General features: G+C 47.2%; 1 protein-coding gene across 2 annotated transcripts in view; it reads right to left on the minus strand.

Moving 5' to 3' along the window:
• Positions 1–2,995: 2,995 nt before the first annotated feature.
• The window catches only part of NDUFA8 (NADH:ubiquinone oxidoreductase subunit A8), a 57,128-nt gene continuing 33,131 nt past the window's right edge, over positions 2,996–26,992 (minus strand). For both annotated transcript variants that reach the window (XM_086921085.1, XM_086921084.1), the window contains 2 exons: positions 7,545–7,710; positions 2,996–3,243 (listed from right to left, as the gene is read on the minus strand). In XM_086921085.1, the coding sequence (XP_086777211.1) occupies positions 3,106–3,243; positions 7,545–7,710 (304 nt within the window). In that variant the 3' untranslated portion in view covers positions 2,996–3,105. The remainder of the gene's footprint in view (positions 3,244–7,544; positions 7,711–26,992) is intronic.

Raw genomic sequence — 26,992 nt, forward strand, 5'->3', positions numbered from 1 at the left:
ATTTGAGCTTGGACCTTGAAGTAGGAACGGAGTGAAGGTGTCATTCTAACACTGTCAGGTTCATTTGTAGCCGGCCTTCTATCTGCAGTCAAAGAAGTATTATCCGCGAGTGGCCTTTTAAATCGATATTGGGGGGTGGGGGGGAAGAGGAGGTGAGCGTGAAAAGCCGGGCTGTCTAGTTTCTTCTGGAGAACCAAAAGGGGACTCTCTTTGTAAGGAGGCCCCTCAGGGGATTTGCCATTTTAACCAGATGTGCTTACTTCTAAGTGTGTAGCCATTTATGCAACAGGAAGAAGCCTCACTTAATTCCTTCCTCTTCGCGAAGTGTGTTTCTCCTGATTTAGGAGCCTCACCTGGAACAACGTGGTCCCAATTCCCCTAGTTTTTTCTTACCGGGGTCATCAGGGGGCTTGGTGCAGCATCCTCCAAGCCCACCTTTCTGGGTTCGCAATGGAGAGATAGCCGGCTGCCTGGGCAGGCAAGCACGATCTCAGGTGCAGAATGCTGTCCCACTGCCCCGGAAGCCGATCCATGCAGCTGCGCGCTGCCTCAGCCCACACACTGCTTCGCGTCTGCCCTGCTGTTTCAAGGCGGGGAAGAACACACTCTCCGTACGATGTACGTTCCAAGGCAGGGAAGAACACACTCTCCGTACGATGTACGATGCTCATGGAAGCCGCAGAGCTGTGGGGAGTTTGTAGCTTCACTCTGCCACTATGTTCTACAGAGACCCCCTGACATTTCTGGCACAAGTAATCCTCATATATTTTGCCGGGTGCATGAGAGCCTGCGACCGGCACTAGCCGACAGCCACCATGTTCCCCACCCAGCTTTTCATTTTCAATTAAGGGGATTGTTTAACTCTATGCACTCACCTTAAAAGGAGATAATCAAAGAACACCTTCAGATGAAATGTGTGTATAAGAGTGCTATGGTTGGTGCCAAACTTTCAAAGCACAAACACTATATTCATCTGTTCAATAGCGATAAATGAATTAAAAAAAATTAAAAGTGCACTGAAACTAAACATATGGCCGATAGTGAAAGGATCCTTGTAGCAGGGGCAGTCTCCAGGGCGGGAACAAAACAGTGAGACAAATGTAAACGTTCACCAACAACAGCAAAGGAATTTTTAAAGCCAGAGTGAATAAGCAATGAGAAGCGCTGGGCATGTTCAAAGTCCATAGACTAAATACCAGAATAACAAAACCAGATATGGACTATATATAGCACCACGTGTCACAAAAAAATCATGATTTCCAAAACAAATAAAAAGAAAACGCACGCTTTGAATCAGCTCTCTTTATTCATTTCCCTATTGAGTGTCTCTCACATTTTCTTTTTGCCTACCAAAGTATACAGCATGGGGCATTGGCTTGTAAACCAATTTCCACTTTGTTGTGTATTTTATTGCGAGGAACCATTAATTTACTTACACCTTTAGAGAGCAGCATTTTCACTTTTTATTACTTTTAATACAAATCACGTAATACACTATGAGGTAAGCCTCTATTTGTGACAAATCTGTTCACAAGAATGCATGCCTTCTGCTTGAACATAGCGAGTATCTTAGCAATTCTTCCTTTTTGGTATTCGTTATATTTGATACAATAACCAACAAATACATTGTTTTCAAATGCTATTCATTTGTGCTGCATGCACCAATGGCATTGCTCATGAAAAGCCTGCTCTCTTGGCTTTGTAAGTCCAGGGAAAAATGATTGCTTTTATATAGAACGCAAATAAAAGTAATTTATATGACAAACAGTGGGATGACCAATTCAAGATTCCTGCAAAGGCTTCCCTGAAAGGAAAGAGCGGTTCAGACGAAGTTGGTACTGGTTGGGGAATTTCAATTAGCACATTTGCCTTAATTTCAATAGTGGGCCTTTTTTAGTGCAAAGATTCAGCTGCCCGCTGCCTCACAACATAGATCTGGGCTTACTGGAACACTTCAGCCAGGAAATTTACTTTTCCCCAGGTACAGCCTCAGATCCAAGAGTGCATCTAGTGCTTCAACCACAACTTATGTTTGGCAATGAAAAGTTTTGCCTCACACTCCTAGATCACTTTTTGGTGCACATGGGCAATCTTATTACAGCAAGTTGTGACAATAGCGCAAGTTATAGTCTTGATTTTTGACAGCACCAGGCGATCCCTTTGGGGTGACAGATACGCAGTTTGAAATGCATACTTTGTGTGACTGACATCTGCTTCCTGCTGTTCTGGTACTGATTTCAGCCGTCTTTGGAGAAGGACATATTACATAGCGCTCAATCATAGTAAGAATTTGACGTTGTTGGAAAAAAGATAAAGTAGGGAGCGAAGGGGCTGAACGAAAGGAACTGACGTCAACGCATGGAGGTGGTGCTTGTAAGCAGTGCCCCTCCATCACTTCTGTGGTGGTCCAGTCTCACCACATGGACACACAGCACAAGGGAGCATTGCTGAAAATATTCTCTTGTGCAATGGAGTCTTCCATAGGCGAGGAAGCTACGTCAGAATAATCCTCAGAAACCTTTGTGTATCTCACTGGTACCTTTGAATTTCCAAATAAATCTGCTACTTCAACAATACAGTTATGATTTTGTGGGGGTGAACATGTAGTCAGCTCACAGTTACCAGTTTACGTTATGTGATTGAAGTCTATTCATTCACTAGGCAAGTCGCAAGCAAGCTCCTCACATAAACTAAACCACCAAGTTCGGTGTAAAAATTAAAAAGCGTAAATATGAATTGGCAGAAGGTGCACACAAAACTACGGTCTAAACACTTCACAATGACCATCCTTATTCTGTATGATAGGTGGAACTGTATAGACACCATGTACTTTTCCAAATATATTGCTTCTATAAAGGCTTACTATCTAATTAAATTAAAACAGCCATGATGTATGGGCAGACAAATGGGTGCATGTGTATAAAATATTTAGCAGCGTTTTTTTTTATTCCGACTGCTGTTTTGTGTGCTTATGAAAAACAGACTAGTTAATCCATCAAGGATATTATGTTTTATTTATGCCACATCACAAATTGTTGAAACGATCACAAACTTTTAAAGTCACATCAGTTATTCTTCTGAATTGCTGAATTCTTGGATTTGTTGCTACCAGCTCCAGAAAAAGAGCCTACTGCCATACTTAGAAGGTTTCAACTCTGCATCTATAACTGGATTTGGCTCTGGTCTTGGGCGAGAGTGGTACACATTTTCCGGAATCGGGCGGCTAGTTTGCACTTTTGTGACCTGAAGAAAAGGGTAATATGTTAATTATTTTAATACAAATATGTGCTTTTGAAGCAAAGTGGATATCAAATGCATTTCGTCAATTGGAATTAGATTTAATGTCTCATTCAAACATTTCTTTACATTAATTATGTGGACACTAAAGGTAAATAAAATCACAATGAACAATCACAATTTAATCCCGCTCATTTCACTAGTGCTCTCAATTAACTATTCCAAAATGCTTAAATTTACATTTTGTTAATGCGTATAGTTTTAGATCAATTTTGTGCTTTTAAGATCCCAAAAAATACAAAACAATACACAACATTTAAACCATTCAGGTACATCTGCAGTTCCAATAACCTATGACATCCAAAAAGGCAATTACCTTTTGAGAAGTTCATAGTGGCTGTAATAAAATACAGTTTGGGTTCCCAAAGCTACAAAATTATACTTTTTTTTTGAAAATTCTTTAGGACAGCTTGTAATTTAGGCAAAAACGCCAGGGAGGTTAGCGTCAAACCATATAGTAAATACCCATTTTTTTTTATTTAGTCTGCTGCCCAAATTGCAAGAGAAGGATAGAATAGAATTATTTTGGCATGGTAGTTAACAACCACGTCAAACCTGTACAAGCAAAGTAATGATCTATACTCCTGCTCCCCCCAACAATTCATGAAGAAAAAAAAGAAAATGCTTTACTGGCATCCAGCATTAACCGTCATTGTTCTCTTTCATTCACTGTGCAACTGTGTCTTTCATCTTTCTCTCGTCTTCCAGTCTCCACCTTTGTTCACATTTAGTACTAGGTCACTTCTTACCCTATTCATTGAGTGTTCCTCCTTCTTGATTAGCCACTTTCCTGACTACTAACTCTACGAACTAGTAGCAGCCTGACACCTTGCTCCATCTGAGCCTTCTCCATAGTACCAATTTCCGTATTTCTTTCTTTAATGTTGGTTTCTTTCATGAGTGGCAAGCATGCAACTATTCTTGGACTTTCCCCCCTCATATTCTGACCAACTTTTCAATTGGGACACTTTGCCCCACAAATCTCTGTATTTGACAATTTTTTAAGTTCACATTTTTCATCCTTTTTTTCTTGCGTCCCAATTTATCACATCCATTGTCAATAATTACCTTGCTAACTTTCTGAGTTTTCTTTTTGTGTGTTGTGATATCGTCTGTGTATGCTCTATGTGTGTGTATGAAAAATGCCTGTAATTAAAAGAAGTCTGTACTAAGGAGTTGGGTCTATTTTATCAGCAAGGTTGGACCACTAAAAACATACAATAATACCATACCTTGTCTGAAATTATTTAACCAACACAAAAATTCAGTCCTTAATGATCAAGAAATTGAATTTGCTTGACCACGTATCACATACACAAAAAAAATTCAATCTTTCTTTTAACTCACTTTACATATCAAATCATAAATACTGGATGACATAACCAAACGTTGTATATGCTTGTTTAGCCCAACTTGATTCAGAAATCAAAATCATTGCTTATACAAACAAAAATAATTTTTAACAGTGCATAACGCATTTAAAATGTACCAGTCCACAATTTTAAAAAGAGGTGTTCTCTATTTTATTCCAATCGTCCAAACTCTTAGAATCAAGAATGTACGGGGTAGAAATTAATTAATTGCACCAAGAAACGGCACCCAAATTCACAATATTGGTTTCCTATATGTAGTTGTAAAGTCCAATATGCGTAGAAGTTGATGGATGTCAAACACAGTTGTTTTGGGGTTTGCTCAGGACCAAGACTGGGTACAATCGAAAAGAAATTGAATGAAAAAATTGCTTTGTGAAATTCTAAATTTTTTTTGTGGGCACTTATCATTTAACGAGAGCCCCATGTAGTTCATTTAAAATATCTCTATAATAGTATGTGGAACGTCTGTGTCCAGTGTAGTTAAGTTGGAACCGTAACATCAAATGAAAAAATAAAGCAGATACTTGTGGTTAAAAAAAAAAAAAACAAGTCTTATTCTTCATTGATATTTTTCTAAAGTCGTTTGTTCGTGGTGAGACTTACATGAGTTGCCGTGTGTCTACTGTGGTTGCGGCCACTTTCTGATGGCAATAAAAACATCTTCTGTTTGTTTGCTTTGTCCTCTTCTTAAAGACTCACTTTACAACACTATTATGGTAAATTCAAAGACAAAAAACAAGGCCAAAATAAAGTGGCGCCATGTCTAAATTACGCCGCATGCACTGACAAAGTTAGCCTTTAATCTAATGCACAGTGTAAAAGAGACACAAAGCTAAAGGTGAAAACTTCAATTAATTGAACATTTTTCCACAGTAAACCCAGGAATTGGAAACCTGAGAATAATAACTTTGAAATGACTAAACGAAGAATGTTCACGCACCCTCGAGTCAAAAAGTGGCCGAAAACACAGTAGACATGCAGGCAACACATGTAAGTCGCACCATGAACCAATGCCTTTTGAAAAACACAGTGAAGGATAAGACTGTTTTTTTAACTACGATTATCCGTTTGCTTTTTTCATTTGATGATACAGTTTCAACTTAACTACACTGGACACAGATGGAGCACATACCATAATAGAGGTAACTTAAGTCAACTACGAGGGGCTCTAGTTGAATGATTAGTTGAATGATAAATGCCCACAAAAACAATGAGAATCTCACAAAGCATTTTTTTCATTACATTGCTTTTCAGTTGTACCCAGTCTTGGTCCTGAGCAGACCCCAAAACAAAAGGGCTTAAACGCATCAAACACTACACATAGGGAGTAGTTGGACTTTACAACTACATATACGCAACCCTTTCAGTAAAATGGAGGTGGCTTTCCTTGGTAAAAATAATTAGTTCCTACAAACCCTGTACATGCTGGATCCTAGGAGTTTGGACAATTTGGATAAAATAGAGAACTTTCTGTTTAAAATGTGGACTGGTGCATTTTGTATGTGTTGTGCACTGTTAATAAGTGTTTTTATTTGTATAAACAATGGTTTTGATTTCTGAATAATGTGTAGGCTAAACAAGCTAATAAAACTTAATTATATCCAATGTTTAGGATTTGATATGCAAAATGAGTTCAAACAAAGTCTGAGAAATTTTTGCGTATCTGAAAAGTGGTCAAGCAGTTAAGGACTGCATTTTTGCCTTTGTTGCAGGATATAGTGTTGTTAGAGTACACAATTGAAGGAAGACATATACATATTTACAGAGTTACCCAAAATATGGACTTTAAACTGTAAGAATTCAGTCCCTGTCACAGCTTGCTACACTGACCTGCGCGGCAAAGGGTAGAGAAGAATGGCTTCTAATACGAACATGAACACTATCCTCAAATGCTAATAATTAGAAAATGTAACACAATATAGGAAACAGTTTTTGTTGGCAAACAGTAATTTACTGGTTGGCCGACCCAAAAAAGAGCTGATTTAAAAGCTAGAAACTTGTCCCTTAATTGATAAACCAAATACACATGTAGCAAATATGTTTTTAGTGAGTCACAAAATATAAAAATAAATCAAACGAATACCCAAGAGAATCCACAAAGTTGTAGATGTCCTTTAGTACCGTAATGCATAAAAATAATAAATGTACAATTTGACCTTAGGCAGTAAACTATGCATCTAAAATTAGGACGCCAAAATGCTTTTGCTCCTTTCCTCAGTTTTTCCCTGCAGATTTTCTTTTTTCATGTGGATCTTCCTATTTTACCAAATTGATTTATTTCTCTTGTACCGGATAGAATTAAACATACACAAGTTTCCAGGGTGGAAGAAGATGCTAAGTAATTACACAGACAGTTAAGAGCAGGCGTTTGCCCACCTAATGTTAGACTCCAGTGAACCTAGATACACACACGCACACAATCCAGCCTCAATCCTTAAATTACGAATGCAGTAGTTCTGTCACATTGGTGTAATTTATTCATTCACAAATTAACCTTATGGACATAAAAGTTCAACAATCACTTTTCTGTGAATAGGGCTGGGAATATCCATTCACAAAGTGCACATTTTTCACACCAAAGCTTAACATAAGTGTGTAAAATGCACTGTGCATAGAGCTCAAGAAGAACTACTTCAAAAAAAAATTTAAATGTGAATTTGTCTCTTTCACTTTTTACTTGCAATTTGTTGTTTTTTACCATAATTATGATATACATCTATGTTCAGCATTTTGGCAGTGGTTACAGCAGAATTCACAAAAAAACAATGCTATGAAATAAATTCAGAACGTCCTAAAATGAACTAACAATTAAGTACCAAATCATAATGGTATTGTACCTAGCTAACCATAGGAGAGAAGAAATGCAAATCTCACCTTTGACAACTCTCCTAGATCAGGTCTTGCCCAACCCAGCTTGTCAAAGACGCAGTCATCAAATAGTTTCTGTTGTTTACGACAATGGCGAAGTTCCAGGAGGTTTGTATAATCTAAACAAGTCCAGTATTCTGTAAAAGGCTCAGCACAATGTTTCTTAATTTGCCTGTGAAAGAAGTGAACGTCTTATTAGCACCACAAAACAAGGAAAATTGTATGCTTTAAACTCTGGATCAGTCATTGTTATATGCACTAGGAAAAACAAGACCCTGGAGACACTTGAGTTATATGTTGTACATTATTCAAATTGTTTTAATTGGGGAGATATTCGCATAAATAAGATGAGCTTCCCACACAAGGACGAAGCGGTTTTTTTTACAGCGTCCTCAAAAGAAATGTAATCACCACTTCGGTTGCTGCTAGATGATCTGAATCAAGCCAGTGAAGGCTAATGACCAAGTTACTTACCTTCGGTAGTGTTCCTTCTGGTGGATACTGTATGTAACTACAGATTCATCACCTTTAGAATATTTCTAGGCAACAGACTGGATCAAGGTTTTTTTTTTCTTCTTCAAATGCTCCTCTCACCCCAGTAGCTTGTGCAGTATGGCTCTGTGGTGATTTCACACCGCCTGAACCACATACAAGCATCATCCTGCACATTGATTTTGCAATCTTTCCCCTTCCATGACCTCATATTCGGAATACTTTGAACAAATTGCAGGGGAAAGTGATTGGATTTTCAATCTCGAACTTTATTATGATATTCAGGAGGCCACTCCACAGAACAGGGAGGTGAAGAGGTAGTGTGGAATCTGTTGTTCTATTAAGTGTTTACTGTTACCAAAGGTAAATTAACTTGTTCTTCTGATGGATACTGCTAACCGCAGATTAATCTCCTTTGGAACAGATACCACAGCCTTCAATCTCAACAGTGGATAATTTAAGGAGTGGACTTAGATTAACCCCTTCCAGGCTGATGACGAGCTGGGCTCGTCACGGCGTAGCCTCCTCGCACGCTGATGACGAGCCCAGCTCGTCACCAAAAGTGCGATTTCGAAAATCTCAGCGCTGGAGCGGAATTCCGCTAGCGCGCATGAGGTTAAGACGTATTGCAGACCCAAGAAGGGGAAATAGTCCTGATGGTGGTACTGACTGTCAAGGCACTGGTATTTCATGAACGAGTGCACTAAAGATCTGGTCGCAGATTGACTGATATCCAGAAGCGGCACCCTCCTAGTCAATGTTGTTGTAGAGGCCTTGGCCCTGGAGGAATAACACAGTCCCTGATCAACCAGTGCATAGTAGATTTGAATGCATAGGAATTTTCATCTGAACACACCCCTCTTCTGCGCTGCCTTTTTTGTTCCCAGTGACCACACAAAGAACGGTTCGTTCACACGGTGTTCCCTCATATGGTCAACGTAGAAACTTGAAGCTCTTGGGATCAAGACAATGGTGTCTACCCCAATTGCTTTCGAAGGGGTGTGCCAGAGGGGAATATTTCAAAAGGTAATTGACTGATTTGGAAGGGTGACTCCACATTTGACCGGAAGGTAGCACTAGTCCTCAGCAAACATTTGTCTAGGAAGAGAGGGGTATTGGGAGATCCCACAGACAGCACCTGTAGTTTACCCATACAACGTGCCGAAGTGATGGAAATAATTAAGAATGCCTCAATTATCAGCAGCGGTAGTGAGCAAATGTTCATAGGCTAGAAAGTTGTGAACATAAGGAACATGAAGATTAAATTGAGGCCCCACTAAGGCAAGAGGAATGGCTTTAGAGCGAGCATATGCGCCAGGAGCCTCAGAAAACGCCCAACAGGTGATTTAAAAAGGGAGGTTCGAACAGGCAAACAAAATGGCCAAAAGGGCTGACAATTAACCCTTAACTGTACCCACTGCACGGCTGTGGTGGACCAACAATAAAAAAAAAACCAATAAATAAGAAAGTCGGTCTCAGGGGAGGAGCTTAGCCTGCAACCACGATGGCCGCCTAGACTCTCGGCTCCGCCGACCTTCACGCTTTCCTCCAGCATCCTGCAATCTATCCTGCATTTGAGCCCAGTTTTTGGAACGGGGAAACGATTCCGATCACAATGGTGTGTTTCCCGGCTCGTTACTAGCGGTACCAGTGGTGAAACGTCCTCGCTTCTTCCCCGGCCCTTAATGGCTGAGAGACTGGGTCTTTGTTTGTGAGGGACGGCCGGACCCGGCCACAACAACAGCGGCCATCGAAGACGGGGCGGAGTCGATCGGCCGGTGAGAGACTGTCGCGCTGTGCTTCCCGCTGCAGCGATTCATCCCGCCCTGCGATCTTGCACGCCTGGAATCATTGTAACTGAGGGAAATACATTGTATCATTTCCCCGCTTGTGTAAGGCCCGGACAGTTCCTTTGTCTATCCCTGCGCTGTAGTGGGAGCCATTTTGTGCATCGCGCATTCAGCGCTTGGAAGTGGAGACCCTGGACCACGACTGAGAGTCAGGGTAATTGCCGACATTGTATCAGCGCTGCGAGTGGTGACGCAATGCAGTTTGCTGCCCCTGTGCCTCTAGCCCGGCTGTACTTTGCGGAGTGTCGGCGGGGTGGTCTGCTGGTAACATGTGATGATGGCGACCGGCCTCAAAAGCTGCTACACGCCCGTGAGCCTCAGGAGAAGAGAACTGCTGCATCCTCCCTTCCTGAGGCACCGCTGGGGATCTGCGATATTCTGGGCGCTCTAGGCGCTATACAAGCTGCCCTTCATGATAATGCCCAGGATCTGGGGAGCCGGTTTGATGCTATTGCTCCTGATGGCCGTGGTTGTCCTCAAGTGCGGGGCACTGCGCCACACCCTGCACCCGACCGCAGTGAACTGCCTACCCAGGTACATACGGAGGCGTTGAAGGACCGCGATTTTGATTCCGACGCAGTGCTGACCGCAATGGTCCGAAAGAGGTCTGGTGTTCGTGGTTTCATGCAATGGTTGGGGTATCGTCCCCGGACGCCATGTCCGGCAACTCCTCTGTGGTCTGGTGGCGTGACTCTTCATCCTTTCCTGGAGCTGGTGTTATCGTACTGGCCCGCTGCCTTTGGGGGATTACTGCTTTGCCTTGATCTTTTTTGTATCGTCCTCGAACACGCAGCGTTGGTCTGGGTAGACTTTGGTGGACAGCCTCCTATTCTGTTGTGGCCATCCCGGGCGCCTCTTTCATCCACGATGGCGGCTGGACTGCTGGACTCCATCAACGCACTTGATCGCAGGGGACAAGGCTGAGGACGTGTTCTGGATTGCTAATGCTCACATTGCTGGGACTAGGAGGGACAAGCGGGACATTGACTGAGTCGAACGTTGGTATCCTATCGGTTGCGGGGTCCGGGGGTGGGCGGCTGAAAATATACCTGCTGGTTGTCCTTCTCCTCCATCCTTTCTTCTTTTTTCACTTCTTCTCTAACTATATTTCGGGTTTCCCATTAGGGCGACGGGCACACTGCGGGGGGGATAGGCCATGGCCTTCTGCAGGGGTGCGGGGTGGGAGGGCTGGGTACTGAGTATCTTCTTGTTTCTTCTTGATTCTATGGCCCTTTTCTCTGCACTTTTCTGTTCTTTCTTCGGGAAATCTATGCCGTATTCAGTTCTTGTGGGGTGGGGCACTGATTTGTTCCGTATGGAGACTGCGCTTATGGCTGTTCAGTATTGCTTATTTCGCCCCTACTCCCACTTTAACTGTCCAGTTGATCGCCTCTGTATGTCTTAATAATTGGCTGTAGACTTCGAAAAGATTGCTCGCTATTGCTCCTGTTCCTTAGAATCCCAAAAGAAAAAAGAAACCCCATTCATCCTGGTATTTGATAATACGAACATTGTCCTGAGCTACAATGGGGCAATTTGGGGATGTAATGACATCTGTGTTTGCTCTTGGCGCTTTGCTTGCCCGAGATTGTACTGCTTTAAGTATAATAAAGGTTTACCAAAAATATTTAAAAAAAAAAAAAAAAAAAAAGAAAGTCTGGCCTGCAGTGTGTTGCGATGAAAAACCCCACACCAGGCCACAACATTTACCCAGCAACCAGCATAGAGGGATTTCGTGTGCAGGCAGCTGGTCGAAAGAATAACATCTAGCAAGCGAGACAACAAGTCATAAAATTTTACTGTCAACACTCAAGGGATATTAAAATGACTTGCCTGATCTGCCCGGACTTTTTTTTTTTTTTAAAGAACTTTGAGGTATTAGAGGTAGTGGTACACGTGACCCATGTCACATCGCATATGGAATGAGCTGTCCAACTGCATTTTTTTTCTTCAGAAACTCCAGGGCGCAGATGTCTTAACACTGCACACTCGCAACAGTGACAATCAGCTATAGCCAGGGCATTCTTCACGGATCGAAATGGTTCATGCTACCATGGTATGGAAGACCAAAGCAGGATTTGGCTCTTAGGCAGTAAGGCCAAACCTAATAATATCACATAACAAAAGAGCGCCAGTACTGCTACAATTTTCACAATCTAGTTAAGGTGCATTGAGAAAAACGATAACACGGCAACCACTTTATCCGTTGGATTTAATCTAAAGAATTATTTAAATTTTACATTAACAGTTCTTCGAAAGTACAAAACATTTCAAAGTTCAAAATAATAAAGGGCAATCTCCCATTCTCCCTTGCATACATGTATACAACTCTTTATTTTCATACTAGATTCACTTCTGTGCATTCTCAACACTCCACTCACTCTGCCAAATTCGCTGTTGTCTCAATCATACTAATATAACTCAACTCTCACTACACCCTATCCTCACATCTCACTACACCCTATCCTCCCTTCATACACCAGCCAAACACACTATACAATATATTTAAAGAACAACTGTTTGATATAACGCCAGAATCAAAGTCAAAATCAAAACAAGGCAAAGGCCATCAAATCGCATGAATTTAGCCAAATTCAAGATATGTACAACATTTATTTTTGATTGGCCTAAACGCCGTGGTCTACGCGTTTCGAATCCCTCCCAATGTGGGGATTCTCAACAGGTCCAGAGTGGATGAAAAACAAAAACACAGAAACCGTTTCCTAAAAATTTCCAATGTACAATGTACCAGTTATTTTTACAGAAGACCCCTTGTACAAAAAAGGTTACAGTTTCATAGAAACTAAGTGCACCAGGGACCTCATGGTCCTCACTGTTGAAACGGCATAAAGACTCTCAAAACAGCAATTGGAAGAGATTGCTACTTTGGAAGCTGAAATTAAAGCAAACCAGTTGATCACGGATTCAAAAGCACTATTAGAGAAAGTCAAAAAAGAGATCCTCAAATTCAAGATTACACAATCAATCAAAAAGGTTTGAAATTCGAAAAGGACAAAAATAATTTCTTGCTAGATAAGGTATATCCTTATCTCCAAATAGATTTCTATTCTAGACCGGAAGCACAGAGATTTCTCCTTCACTACCAAGGGAGATCTAAAAATAATTTCATTTCATTTTCAGAGACTTTCTCCTCATCCAGTGGGAGTGAAACAGAAAATACTAGCAGTCACCCAGGCTTTAACCGACGAGGCAATTTCCAACAAAATTTCCAACAACAACAACAGCCGTCTTTTTTAGGGAGAGGCCAGCAGGATCAGGTTCAACAACCAGCCCTGGGAAATGTCGACAAGGCGACAGACCTACAAGAATTGAATAGTTCACCCATCTATAATCTATTGGATAAAATTCTAACTAGCGTGGAATTAAGTATTCTTGAAAAAGGATTAACCTTTGTCCCAACAAGAAATACGGACTTTGTACAATTGGGCAGAATTTATCGAATTTTGTAGAAAAATCTGTTTAAAAATGTTCTTTGCAGAGAATCCACATTCAGGCAATTTGGAAACAACAGGCCTCAGGAGAAAATCTACATTCTGTCCTTCATCAGGTAAAATTCCAAAAGAAGTGATCATGTTTGAAAAGACTGTTCTACCAGCAATTGCGGAAATGGAGAAAAAGTAAAAACGGTTCATGAAACTAAACATCACGAAAGCACAATAAGATGCTTTATGCAAATTGAAAAATTATTATTCTATAACAATTAAACAGGCCGACAAAAGCGGTTCAATTGTGGTTTGGGGAACCGAACGGTACACAGCAGAAGTGAACAGACAACTTGGAGACAAAGAATGCTACAAGAAAATATCAAAAGACCCCACATTGGAATTAAAAGGTCAACATAGGATATGAGCAAGGTTTTCTAGGCAAAAAAAAAAAAAAATTAAAAATTATGAATATGAGTACTTACAGAATAAGCAAACGCGAATACCGATTTTCTATGTACTTCCAAAAGTACATAAGGATGAAAATTACCCACCTGGAAGACCAATAGTCTTGGGATGTGAATCTCTAATAGAACCCATTTCAAAATGTGTTGATTTTTTCCTAAAACCATTTATGGTGGAAGTTACATCATTCCTACAGGACACAATGGATTTTATCAACAAAATCGAAATGATGGACATCGAAGAAAACAAACACTTTCTAGTGACATTGGATGTGGTATTGTTATATACCCAGATACCCCAGGATGAGGGACTGGCGGTGCTAGCCTCATTCCTGGAAGGCAGACCAAAACCAGTTAAAATTCCCACAGAATTCATTATGGAGCTGGCAACCTTCGCATTAAAAATTTTTTTTTCCAATTTTAAAAATGAATTCTTTTACCAGACAAAAGGAGTGGCGATGGGGTGTCCTTTTGCCACAGATCTAGCGGTGCTTTTTTTGTCAGAGTACGAAGACAAATTTGTGTATAACAACAACCCTTTTGCCCAGTGGATTGGAAGCAGGGTACATCGACGATATTTATAAGGTATGGACAGGGGATGAAGAAAAACTACACTCCTTCCATGATTGGATAAACAACAGGACTTCTGATATCAAATTTAGTATGAACCACTCAAACCATAAAATGGCATTTCTGGATGTCGAAGTGTATGTAACGGATGGACGGCTCGCTACAACACTATTCAAGAAAACAATTGATAGAAACAAAGCTCTTCATTTCACAAGCAACCACCCACGAAGTCTAAAAGAGAATCTGCTCTAAGGGCAATTTTTACGGATAAGACGGAGTTGTTCATTCAAAGACTAGTATTCACTTCATGCCAACAACCTAAAAGAGAAACTTCTCGACCGTCGTTACCCCAAAACAATTCCTAAAAAAAGCAATGATGAGAGCTTGGTGGACTCCACGCGAAAGTTTATTGGAGAGAAATGTAAAATCTACCACCAAAAGGATTGTTTGTGTATCAACGTTTTGTCCCTCGTCGAATTGGTTGAAGAAGGTAATGTACCAAAATTGGCATTTGGTAAAAAATCTAGATAAAACACTTATTGAAGCGCCACTGTTTGCATTTAAGAAAGATAGAAGTACTGCAAACCAGATTGTGCGAGTAGCACTACCAAAGCCAAAAGGACTGTCACTCAGAGATTACATCGGCTTGCCGCCAATAAAAGGCCATCACAAACGAGGAACTTGCATTTTGTTGCGATTCAACAATAGAGGTAGATCTCTTCACACATAATTCTAAACACTGGAAACAGGAGACATTTTCTAACTGTAAGTCCAAGCATGTAGTCTATGGGATTTTTTTGCCCTTGCAAAAAACTTTACATAGGCAAAACAAACCAAGAGGTGCGTCACAGGATTGCGCAGCACAAATCAAGAATCCGAAAGTATGTGCGAACAGCGCCCCTCGTAAACCATTGGCTTGCCAAAACACATACAGAGAAAGACATGAGATGGACTGTGATTTCAAAAGTAGAAAAAGACTGTCGAGGTGGAGATCGAGATGCAAAACTTCGTGGTCTGCCATCTGACAAGTGCACAAGCATTCAGGAACCACAGTAAGTGGTTGGCTAACAAAAAGATCTTCCAAAGAAAGAGCCAACTCCAGAGACACCCAGACACCTTCGGAGAGGTGCAGCCTCCTGGTACAGGATCCACGATTCTACCCCACCCTGCTTGTTGCAGTAACACATGGCTGTTCTTTTCTTCACTGGGACCAGTACCAGCCTTTCCTTGAAGGAGTCTCTCCTAGTCTTTTGAGTGGTGAGGTGGAGCAAAAAACATTGGGGGCGAAGGGGGGCGATTGACTGCCCAAATGAAATGGAGTCTTGACTTTTGGCAAAAAAGGCTGCCCTGATCCTCTTCCCCAGCTTGATTGGAAAAAGGTGGTATAGGGCGACTGCACAGAGAGCCTGGAGCTCACTTTTGCTAGTTGTGTGATTGATTACAATGAGAAAGACAGTTTGAGAGTCCGGGAGGCTCAAAGAATGTAGACAAGAGGAATGGGAGGACCAAATTGGGATCCCACTGTGCGTTATTACTAACCGTTTGGGAAGGAACATGTGTGTCAAATCTTTAATATAAAGCATAACAGGCAATTGGAATTAGGATTGGCACGGTAAGTGCAAGAAGGCCAACAAATAGCCTTTAATGGTGTCTAATGAAAGGTTTTGCTGGGCAAGAGCTGAAATAAAATGTAAAGTATCTGCCAATCCGGCTTGCAAGTGGTCTGTGTTGAAGACGCCACACTTGGGCACAAACTTGACCTAGGGCGGACTGTAGATGGGCTTTGTAGAAGGATGACTTGATGCAAGGAGGACATCCACAACTTCCTGTGGCAGATCGTAAGCAGGTAACTGCCACCGCTCAAGATCCACCCATTGAAGTTTAAATTGATCAGATTCTATTACAAAAGAGTTCCTGGCTGCTGTGATAGAAGATTATCCCATAGCTGTAGGACAGACAGGTGGACCAATGCTCCTACACAGTAGTGCAAATGCTACTTACCAGTATGCATCTGTTCTTGGCATGTAGGGCTGCTGACATTCATATCTGTGCATAGATCGCCGCCTAGTGTTGGGTCCGGATGATTGCACATTGTTGTCCTGGAAGAGTCTTCGAAGTATCACGAGATAGGTGGCTCCTCCCCTGGACTACAGTGCGCATGGGCATCGCCTCCATCCCCAGATTGTTTTTAGCCATTGGCAGAGATGGAGTGAAGTATGTGAGTGATGACCATGCTATTGAGCATATATATATATATATATATGAAGACTGCAGCTGCTACAGGCGCCGGGGAGGAGGGTGGGCGATATGAATGTCAGCAGCCCTACATGCCAAGAACAGATGCATACTGGTAAGTAGCATTTGCAGTTCGAGGCATGTGGGCTGCTGAATTCATATCTGTGCATAGAATACATAGCAGTCCCTCCATTAACGGCGGCCGCCCGTGCCAGCTGCAGCAGTCTGAAAAAGTGTCTTGAGAACAGCCTGACCAACAGCTGCCTGCTGTTTGGAGTGCACGTCTACACAGTAATGTTTAGTGAAAGTATGTGTGGTAGACCATGTGGCTGCTCTACAAATATCTTCTAAGGGAATGTTACCTAGGAAAGCCATAGAGGCCCCTAACTTCCTGGTGGAGTGGGCTCTTGGTGGGATAGTGAGAGTGCGTTTAGCTTTAGCGTAACAGATTTGAATGCATTTCACAATCCACCTAGCGATCCCAGCTTTGGAGATGGCGTTTCCCTTGTGGTGTGAGGCAAAAGCAACGAAAAGCTGCTTGGTTTTGCGAAAATCCTTTGTCCTGTCCACATAGTACATCAAGGCTCTCTTAACGTCAAGGGTGTGGAGCATCCGCTCCGCCAGCGTCTCGGGGTTTTGGAAAAACACCGGCAACTCAATTGTCTGGTTCATATGGAATTGAGACACAACCTTGGGTAAGAATTTAGGGTTAGTGCGGAGCACAACCCTGTTAGCATGTACCTGGAAGAAAGGTTCTTGGATGGTGAGCGCCTGCAGCTCGCTAACCCTCCGTAGCGATGTAATTGCTACTAAGAAAGCAACCTTCCAAGTCAGAAACTGTAGCTCACAAGAGTGCAGTGGCTCGAAGGGAGGACCCATCAGTCTCGTAAGAACCACATTGAGGTTCCACTCTGGAGCTGGTGGGGTCCTTGGCGGAATTACTCTTTTAAGTCCTTCCAGAAAAGCCTTGATAGCAGGAACCCTAAAAAGTGACAGGTGTTGCCTGTTCTGAAGGTATGCTGCCATAGCAGACAGGTGAATGCGGATGGAAGAGTACGCCAAATTGCATTGATACAGGTGGAACAGGTAACAAATGATGTTTTGAATGGAAGCATCCAGCGGATCAATATTGTGGTTAACACAGTAAATGACGAACCTCTTCCATTTAGCCGCATAACAAGCTCTAGTAGTGGGCTTCCTTGCCTCCCGAATGATGTTCATGCAATCGGGAGGAAGATTGAGGTAGCCAAACTCTAGGACTTCAGGAGCCAGATCGCCAGGTTGAGCTGTTGCGGATCTGGGTGCTGAATGTCGCCATGGCTCTGCGTCAGAAGGCTGGGAGTGAGATGAAGCCTTTGATGCGGTACCACGGACAGTTCTAGAAACGTGGTGTACCATGGTTGGCGAGCCCACGTCGGAGCAACCAGGATGAGAGTCATCGAGTGCTGCCTGAGCTTGCGTGCCACCAGCGGTATCAGAGGTGCTGGGGGAAAAGCGTACGCAAATCTGCCTGACCAGTTCATCCACATCGCATTGCCCTGTGATTGCGGGTGTGGGAACCTGGCGGCGAAGCTTTGGCATTTTGCGTTCTCCTTTGTGGCGAACAGGTCTATCTCTGGATGACCCCACCTTTGGAAGTACGGTTGGAGTACGGATGGATGTATCTCCCACTCGTGCATTTGATGGCTGTGCCTGCTGAGCAGGTCCGCCATCTGGTTGTCCTTGCCCGGGAGATGCTCCGCCATGAGGAAGATGTTCCTCTGAATGGCCCACTTCCACATGCTCTGAGCCAGATGAGACAGCTGCGGAGAGTGTGTGCCTCCCTGCTTCTGAATGTAGTACATGGCTGTCATGTTGTCCGTCCGGATCAACACGACCTTGTTGCACAGATGTACTTTGAACGCCTTTAAGGGCATGAAGATTGCCATCAGTTCCAACACATTGATGTGCATCCTCCTTTGCTGTAGTGTCCATAGTCCCTGCACCGTGTAGTGGAGTACATGCGCTCCCCATCCCTGGAGAGAAGCGTCCGTTGTCAGGATAATCTGCGGCACAGGCTCTTGGAATGGTCGGCCCCTGCAAAGGTTTTGTGGATTCCACCAATGCAGAGAGTTGTATGCCCGACCGCTCACCAACACTAGGTCTGTCAGTTGCCCATGAGCCTGAGTCCACTGACGTGCCAGGCACTCCTGAAGCGGACGCATATGTAGCCTCGCGTGCGGGACGATGGAGATGCAGGAGGCCATCATGCCTATCAACTGCATGAACACCTTCGCCGGAAGCGAGTGTTGAGGTCTGAATCGTTGGATCAGCGTTTGGATACTGGCGATTCTCACTGAGTTTGGCTGCGCAGTGGCTGCCAGAGTGTTTATTGTCGCGCCCAGATACTGTTGTACATGGGCGGGCTGGAGATGGGATTTCGGGTAGTTCAGAGAGAATCCCAGATCGTGCAGGAGATGAATGGTGCGGGACACGTGGTCGGCGCACTGTTGTTCTGTTTTTGCTTGAATGAGCCAGTCGTCCAGGTAAGGGTAGACGTGGACGTTCTGGCGTCGCAGATGCGCCGCCACAGTCGCCAGGCACTTCGTAAAGACTCTTGGCGCTGTGGTGACCCCGAACGGCAGAACCCTGAACTGGTAGTGCTGGTTTAGGATCGTGAATCTGAGATACTTCCTGTGTGAAGGATGCAGGGGGATATGAAAGGATGCGTCTTTTAGATCCAACGTAGCCAGGAAGTCCCCCTGTTGAAGCAGAGGGAGCACCTGCTGCAACGTGAGCATATGGAAATGCTCCGAGAGAATGTACCAGTTGAGGGGCCTGAGGTCCAGGATGGGCCGCAGGGAACCGTCCTTTTTGGGGATTAGAAAGTACAGAGAGTAAACTCCCGTACCCCTTTCCTGCAGTGGGACGAGCTCTATTGCGCCTTTTTGCAGCATGACCTGAACTTCCTGCTGCAACAAGAGCAAGTGCTCGCCGGACATAGGACGGCTTCTTGGAGGTATGTTTGGTGGAGTGGAGGTAAGTTCCAGACAGTAACCGTACTGGATAAGAGACTTGACCCACCTGTCCGTGGTGATGGATCTCCACGCGGGCAGGAACTGCTGGAGTCTCCCCCCGACCGGTGTTGTGTGGTCGGGGGGCAGTGACAAGGCGTCACTGCTTGTTGGCGGCGGTGGACCTGGAGCTGTTGTTTCCACGTCCCCTGCCTTTGATGTTGTTGCCTCTGTAGCCACCTCTACCTTTGTTGGTGTATGAGGTTTGGGTATTGCCTTTATAGTACTGGGTGGATTGCGATGCCTGACCCCTTGAGGTGCCTCTGGTATTGGAGCGGCGAAAGGAGCCACCCCGAAACTGCTGAGATTGAAGGGCCCCCATAGACTTAGCAGTGTCTGTATCTTTTTTCATTTTCTCAAGCGTCGCATCCACCTCAGGGCCAAACAAGTGGTCAGGATTAACCGTCTGGTTTAGGATGGTTGTTTGTATATCAGGTTTAAACCCTGAAATCCTAAGCCATGCATGCCTTCTGAGCAACACACTAGTGTTGATCGCCCTGGAAGCCGTATCAGCCACATCTAGCGCACATTTTATGGAAGCGTTTGTGATGAGCTTTCCCTCTTGAATTAACATCTCCCCTGCCTCCTTGTACTGGTCAGGCAAGTGCTGCAGTAGTGCCTCTAGGGCATGGGTACTCACAAACTTTCTCTAGGGGGCCAAATTTACAGTGTGGTTTATGTCCGAGGGCCGCACTGGTGGGGGCCAGTGGGGGAAGGGGCGGGGCTAGAGCAACAAGAAAAAAAACTGTGACCATGAAGTTGATCACAGGTCCCTGCAGCGGACGCCTTCGTCCACTGAGCCACCAGACTCGGCATACACACATCTCTCTCTCTCGTTCTTTCTCTCCCTCTCTTTCTCTCCCTCACTCTCTCTCCCTCCCTCCCTCTCTCTCCCTCTGTCTCTGTCTCCATCTGTCTCCCTCACTCTGACTGTATCTCTCCCTCTGTCTCACTCCCTCTCTCCCTCTGTCTCACTCTTTCTCTCCCTCTGTCTTGCTCACTCCCTCTCTCCCTCTGTCTCACTCACTCTGAATGTCTCACTCTCTATATCTCCCTCTCCATCTCTGTCTACCTCTCCATCTCTGTCTACCTCTCCATCTCTGTCTACCTCTCCCTCAGTTTTCCTCTCCCTCACTCTGTTTACCTCTCCCTCAGTTTCCCTCTCTCACACTCTGTTTCCCTCTCCCTCACTGTTTCCCTCTCCCTCACTCTGTTTCCCTCTCCCTCACTCTGTTTCCCTCTCCCTCACTCTGTTTCCCTCTCCCTCCTTCCCTCTGTCTCCCTCTCTCCTTCCTTCCCTCTGTCTCCCTCTCTCCTTCCCTCTCCCTCCTTCCCTTTCCCTCTTTCCCTCGGTCTCCCTCCGTCTCCCTCCCTCACTCTGTCTCCCTCCCTCACTCTGTCTCCCTCCCTCACTCGGTCTCCCTCCCTCACTCTGTCTCCCTCCCTCACTCTGTCTCCCTCCCTCACTCTGTCTCCCTCCCTCACTCTGTCTCCCTCCCTCCCTCACTCTGTCTCCCTCCCTCCCTCACTCTGTCTCCCTCCCTCCCTCACTCTGTCTCCCTCCCTCACTCACTCTGTCTCCCTCCCTCACTCACTCTGTCTCCCTCCCTCACTCTTAGCGGGTTCCCTCACTCTTAGCGGATTCCCTCACTCTTAGCGGGTTCCCTCACTCTTAGCGGGTTCCCTCACTCTTAGCGGGCTCCCTCACTCTTAGCGGGCTCCCTCACTCTTAGCGGGCTCCCTCACTCTTAGCGGGCTCCCTCACTCTTAGCGGGCTCCCGCACTCTTAGTGGGCTCCCGCACTCTTGGCGGGCTCCCTTACTCTCCCTCCCTCGCTCTCTCCCTCCCTCGCTCTCTCCCTCCCTCGCTCTCTCCCTCCCTCGCTCTCTCCCTCCCTCCCTCGCTCTCTCCCTCGCTCTCTCTCTCTCTCTCGCTCTCTCCTTCCCTCGCTCTCTCCTTCCCTCGCTCTCTCCTTCCCTCGCTCTCTCCTTCCTCGCTCTCTCCTTCCCTCGCTCTCTCCTTCCCTCGCTCTCTCCTTCCCTCGCTCTCTCCTTCCCTCGCTCTCTCCTTCCCTCGCTCTCTCCTTCCCTCGCTCTCTCCTTCCCTCGCTCTCTCCTTCCCTCGCTCTCTCCTTCCCTCGCTCTCTCCTTCCCTCGCTCTCTCCTTCCCTCGCTCTCTCCTTCCCTCGCCCTCACTCTCCCCTCGCCCTCACTCTCCCCTCGCCCTCACTCTCTCCTCGCCCTCACTCTCTCCTCGCCTTCACTCTCTCCTTCCCTCACTCTCTCCTTCCCTCGCTCTCTCCTTCCCTCGCTCTCTCCTTCCCTCGCTCACTCTCCCCTCGCCCTCACTCTCCCCTCGCCCTCACTCTCCCCTCGCCCTCACTCTCCCCTCGCCCTCACTCTCCCCTCGCCCTCACTCTCCCCTCGCCCTCACTCTCCCCTCGCCCTCACTCTCCCCTCGCCCTCACTCTCCCCTCGCCCTCACTCTCTCCTTCCCTCACTCTCTCCTTCCCTCACTCTCTCCTTCCCTCACTCTCTCCTTCCCTCACTCTCTCCTTCCCTCACTCTCTCCTTCCCTCACTCTCTCCTTCCCTCACTCTCTCCTTCCCTCACTCTCTCCTTCCCTCACTCTCTCCTTCCCTCACTCTCTCCTCCCTCCTCCCTCACTCTATCCTCCCTCCCTCTCCCTCTCGCTCTCCCTCCCTCGCTCTCCCTCCCTCGCTCTCCCTCCCTCGCTCTCCCTCCCTCGCTCGCTCTCCCTCCCTCGCTCTCCCTCCCTCGCTCTCCCTCCCTCGCTCTCCTTCCCTCTCACTCTCCTTCCCACTCCCTCATTCCCTCACTCTCCCTCACTCTCTCCTTCCCTCACTCTCTCCTCCCTCACTCTCTCCTCCCTCACTCTCTCCTCCCTCACTCTCCCTCCCTCACTACCCCCCGCTCTCCTTCCCTCGCTCTCTCCTTCCCTCGCTCTCTCCTTCCTCCCCCTCCTTCCCTCCCCCTCCTTCCCTCTCCGTCCTTCCCTCACTCTCTCCTTCCCTCAATCTCCCTCCCTCGCTCTCCCTCCCTCGCTCTCCTTCCCTCGCTCTCCTTCCCTCGCTCTCCTTCCCTCGCGCTCTCCTTCCCTCGCGCTCTCCTTCCCTCGCGCTCTCCTTCCCTCACTCTCCCTCTCCCTCCCTCCCTCTCTCTCTCTCCCTCACTCTCTCTCTCTCTCTCTCCCTCACTCTCCCTTCCTCGCTCTCTCCTTCCCTCGCTCTCTCCTTCCCTCGCTCTCTCCTTCCCTCACTCTCTCCTTCCCTCACTCTCTCCTCCCTCCTCCCTCACTCTATCCTCCCTCCCTCTCCCTCGCTCTCCCTCTCGCTCTCCCTCCCTCGCTCTCCTTCCCTCGCTCTCCTTCCCTCGCTCTCCTTCCCTCGCGCTCTCCTTCCCTCACTCTCCCTCTCCCTCCCTCCCTCACTCTCACTCTCTCTCTCTCTCCCTCACTCTCTCTCTCTCTCTCTCTCTCTCCCTCACTCTCCCTTCCTCGCTCTCTCCTTCCCTCGCTCTCTCCTTCCCTCGCTCTCTCCTTCCCTCGCTCTCTCCTTCCCTCGCTCTCTCCCCCTCACTCTCTCTCGCTCTCTCCCTCCCTCACTCTCCCTTCCTCGCTCTCTCCTTCCCTCGCTCTCTCCTTCCCTCGCTCTCTCCTTCCCTCGCTCTCTCCTTCCCTCGCTCTCTCCTTCCCTCGCTCTCTCCTTCCCTCGCTCTCTCCTTCCCTCGCTCTCTCCTTCCCTCGCTCTCCCTCCCTCTCCCTCGTCCTCCCTCTCCTTCGACCTCCCTCTCCCTCTCTCTCTCCTTCCCTCGCTCTCCCTCCCTCTCTCCTTCCCTTGCTCTCCCTCCCTCTCCCTCTCTCTCTCCTTCCCTCGCTCTCCCTCCCTCTCTCCTTCCCTCGCTCTCTCCTTCCCTCATTCTCTCCTTCCCTTGCTCTCCCTCGCCCTCCTGCCATCACTCTCCTGCCATCACTCTCCTGCCCTCACTCTCCTGCCCTCACTCTCCTGCCATCACTCTCCTGCCATCACTCTCCTGCCATCACTCTCCTGCCATCACTCTCCCTCACTCTCCTTCCCTCCCTCTCCCTCCCTGTCTCTCGCCCTCCCTTTCCCTCCCTGTCTCCCTCCCTCCACCTTGCCCGTGTGTGCCTGGGCTGAGACAGCTTCTGGGCAGGCACACCCACAAACACAGCCTCAACGGAGCACTTCACACGTCTTCAAAAGACACTTCGTTTGTTAATGAGGCTTTGTCACCTCTTAGCCCCCCTGCAGCCCCACTCTGACTACGAAGGGAATCGCCCGGCCCCCACAAAGCAGCAGTCTGAATCGCGCTGCCGCAGGGGTGTTTGCTGACACTGTAAAAAAAATAAAAATTAAACACGGGTACATGTCTGCAAGGTCCGCGGGCCGCCAGGGAAGGCTTGCCGGGCCGCCCCTGGCCCGCGGGCCGTACTATGAGTACCCGTGCTCTAGGGTGTCATAATGAGCCCTATCGTAGCGTGCGAGTAGGGCCTGAGTGTTCGAGATGCGCCAAATGTTAGCTGCCTGTGCAGCAATCCGCTTCCCTGAGGCCTCGAATATTTTCGACTCTTTGTCCGGGGGAGGAGCGTCACCAGTTGTCTGTGAGTTCGCCCTCTTGCGAGCGTTGGAAACAACCAAAGAGTCTAGTGGCAAGTGTCCCTTGATATATGTTGGATCCGAGGGCGCTGCCTTATATTTTTTATCAATGCGTGGATTGATGACACGTGCCCGAGTGGGCTCCTTGAAGACCTCCTGCGCGTGCTTGAGCACTCCCTTGAGCATTGGCAAAGTTTTGATTGACTTTTCGGCCACAGAGAAAGTGTCAAATAAAAAGTCCACATCCACAGGATCGGAGTGCAGCTCGACATCGTGGTTAGCCGCAGCTCTTTCTATTAGCGCGTTGAAGGTAGCAGAGTCCTCCGTTGGCGAAGGTTTTGCCGCAAAGAGATGCGGTTCCTGACCCGACTGCGGGTCCTCAGGGTCGCCTCCGGCCAACCAAGGTTCATGTTCCTCCTCCGGATCCGAGTACGCCGGATAGTTGTACTCGACCTCCTCCTCGTCGTCATCCCCCGCGGTAGAGCGAGTTGGGGAACGCGGCAGGTCACTTGGGGACGCCGGCGTCAGAGGTGCTGAAGTACCCGCAGAGTCCTTTTTGTTCTTTAGAGGAATGCGAAAGTGTTCCAGCACCGGCTCTGTGGTGATTTTCCTTTTGAGGAGGGACAGTTTCCCAGTATTGGCGTCGATGATGACTTCACGACGTTCTTCCTCCGCGAGTGGTTGGAGCCGAGGTTTAGACACCACCTGAGACGCTTTGGGCGTCGACACCTCCTTCGAGGGCACTCCCGCCCCCTGATTCGAAGCGAAGGCCTTCGGCGTCGACTTCGGCGGTAGGGTGAAGCGGATAGGCGTCTGTGCCTTGGACGGCTTCTGCGCGGGCTTCGACACCCCAGCCTCAGGGTCGGTAAGCACTGCGGCCTTTCGAATCCATTGCAGGGACTCCTGGACCTTCTTCGTAAAGGCTGGAGAGGGAGTGACCGTCTCGTTCGATTTCCCAGATTTGGGAGTGGTGTCTTCGGAGTCGACGCGGCACCATCCTTGGCTCCGACGGCCGGGGCCGGGGAAGCCAGAGCTTTGGGATCGCCTTGACGCTTCTTCGAAGCCTTCTTCGGCTCGTCGACCGCGACAATCTTCGGCGCCGACGCAGCCGCGTCGGACGACTTTGCCTTCGGCACCGACCCTGAAGCCTTAGGGTTGGCCATGTTGGCGGGACTGTCGGCCATTTTGGATTTTTTTAGGTTTTGACGCCTCCAGAGCCTTCTGTACGGCTTTCACTTTCGGTTTCGAAGCCGGAGCTGTTGAACCCGAGGGCTTCACTTTCGGTTTTGTAAATGTGAGTGGCACCTCCAAAATGTCCGTGGCCGGGCTCGTAGGCGGGGCTGCTGGACTAATAACAGGGTCTTGGGTAAGGCCCGAAGGCGATCCCTCGACCTGGGCCGCAGAATGGGGGTCGACCCCTGAGTCAGTCCGGGGGTGCTCCTCCTCGGAGCTATCCCCCACGGTGGCAATGGCCGTATCGTCGTCCCCTACCTCGTCGTCGGCTTCGTCCAACTCCTCGTCCCCTGCGTCATAGGCCTCCCCCTCGGACGCGGGGCTAGAGTCCGAAACCTGCTGGACATCGTCGTCTCCGACTTCTTCCTCGAAGATGTTGTCCGGCGGGGGCGCCGACAGCTTGGCCTGGAGTCTCGCAGCCCGGCGAATCTTGAGGGTCTTCTTGCACCGGAACCTTGAGCAGGCCATGCACCTGGCCTCGTTGTGGTCCGGCGACAGACAAGTGTTGCACACTGGGTGCACGTCGAGGTGCGAGTATTTCGCGTTGCAAACCGGGCACCGTTTAAACGGAGTCCGTTCCATGTCTGGAGCGTCGTGTAGGCCCGTCCGCGCCGACAGCACGCGGAAGGGCAGCGAGAGTTCGGAGCTGGAGAAAACAGTAAACCCGAACGAAAACGATACCGGCGCCAAGCCTAAAGACCTTTTGGTCTCGAGTGAAGAAAGTTAATAACTATCGGTTCCGACAGAGGGAACCGACACACATCCGAACCCAATGGCGGAAAAAAACAATCTGGGGATGGAGGCGATGCCCATGCGCACTGTAGTCCAGGGGAGGAGCCACCTATCTCGTGATACTTCGAAGACTCTTTCAGGACAACAATGTGCAATCATCCGGACCCAACACTAGGCGGCGATCTATGCACAGATATGAATTCAGCAGCCCACATGCCTCGAACTTACAGGTACCACGGGTGCCACAAGTAGGACTTGGTTATTCCAGATCGTCTTCAGAACTCGGGAGAGGCAGTGGAGTCAGGATGTACAGAAAGCCTGTGCTCTACTCTAGTCTAGTCTAAATTCATCTACAGACAGCGTTAGTCGGAACTCCAACACGCATTAGTCTGGACACCGTGCATTCTCGATGGTGGAGAAAAGAAATGGCCAGGCCTGTTCCCACTGATGGAAGATGTCCTGCACCACCTCAGTATGCAGCCACCATAGTGATTTCCAAGGCATTGCCGCTGAGGTTTTTCCGCCCTGCTGTTCAAAGATCCCCCCCAGGTGGTTCCCAATCATGGAAATGTCCAAACACTCGTGCCAACTCTAGATGCACACTGTCTGTGGGTACAGAATACCACTTCACCCCGCTTGTTGCAGTACCACATGGTGGTGGTGCCGTCTCTGAAATCCTGCAACATTCATCATTTGAAGGACGACAGGAAGGCCTTTAACACCAAGCCGATGCAATTTACCTCCAA

Source organism: Lissotriton vulgaris, chromosome 5, assembly GCF_964263255.1.
Source record: "Lissotriton vulgaris chromosome 5, aLisVul1.2, whole genome shotgun sequence".
Lineage (NCBI taxonomy): Eukaryota > Metazoa > Chordata > Amphibia > Caudata > Salamandridae > Lissotriton > Lissotriton vulgaris.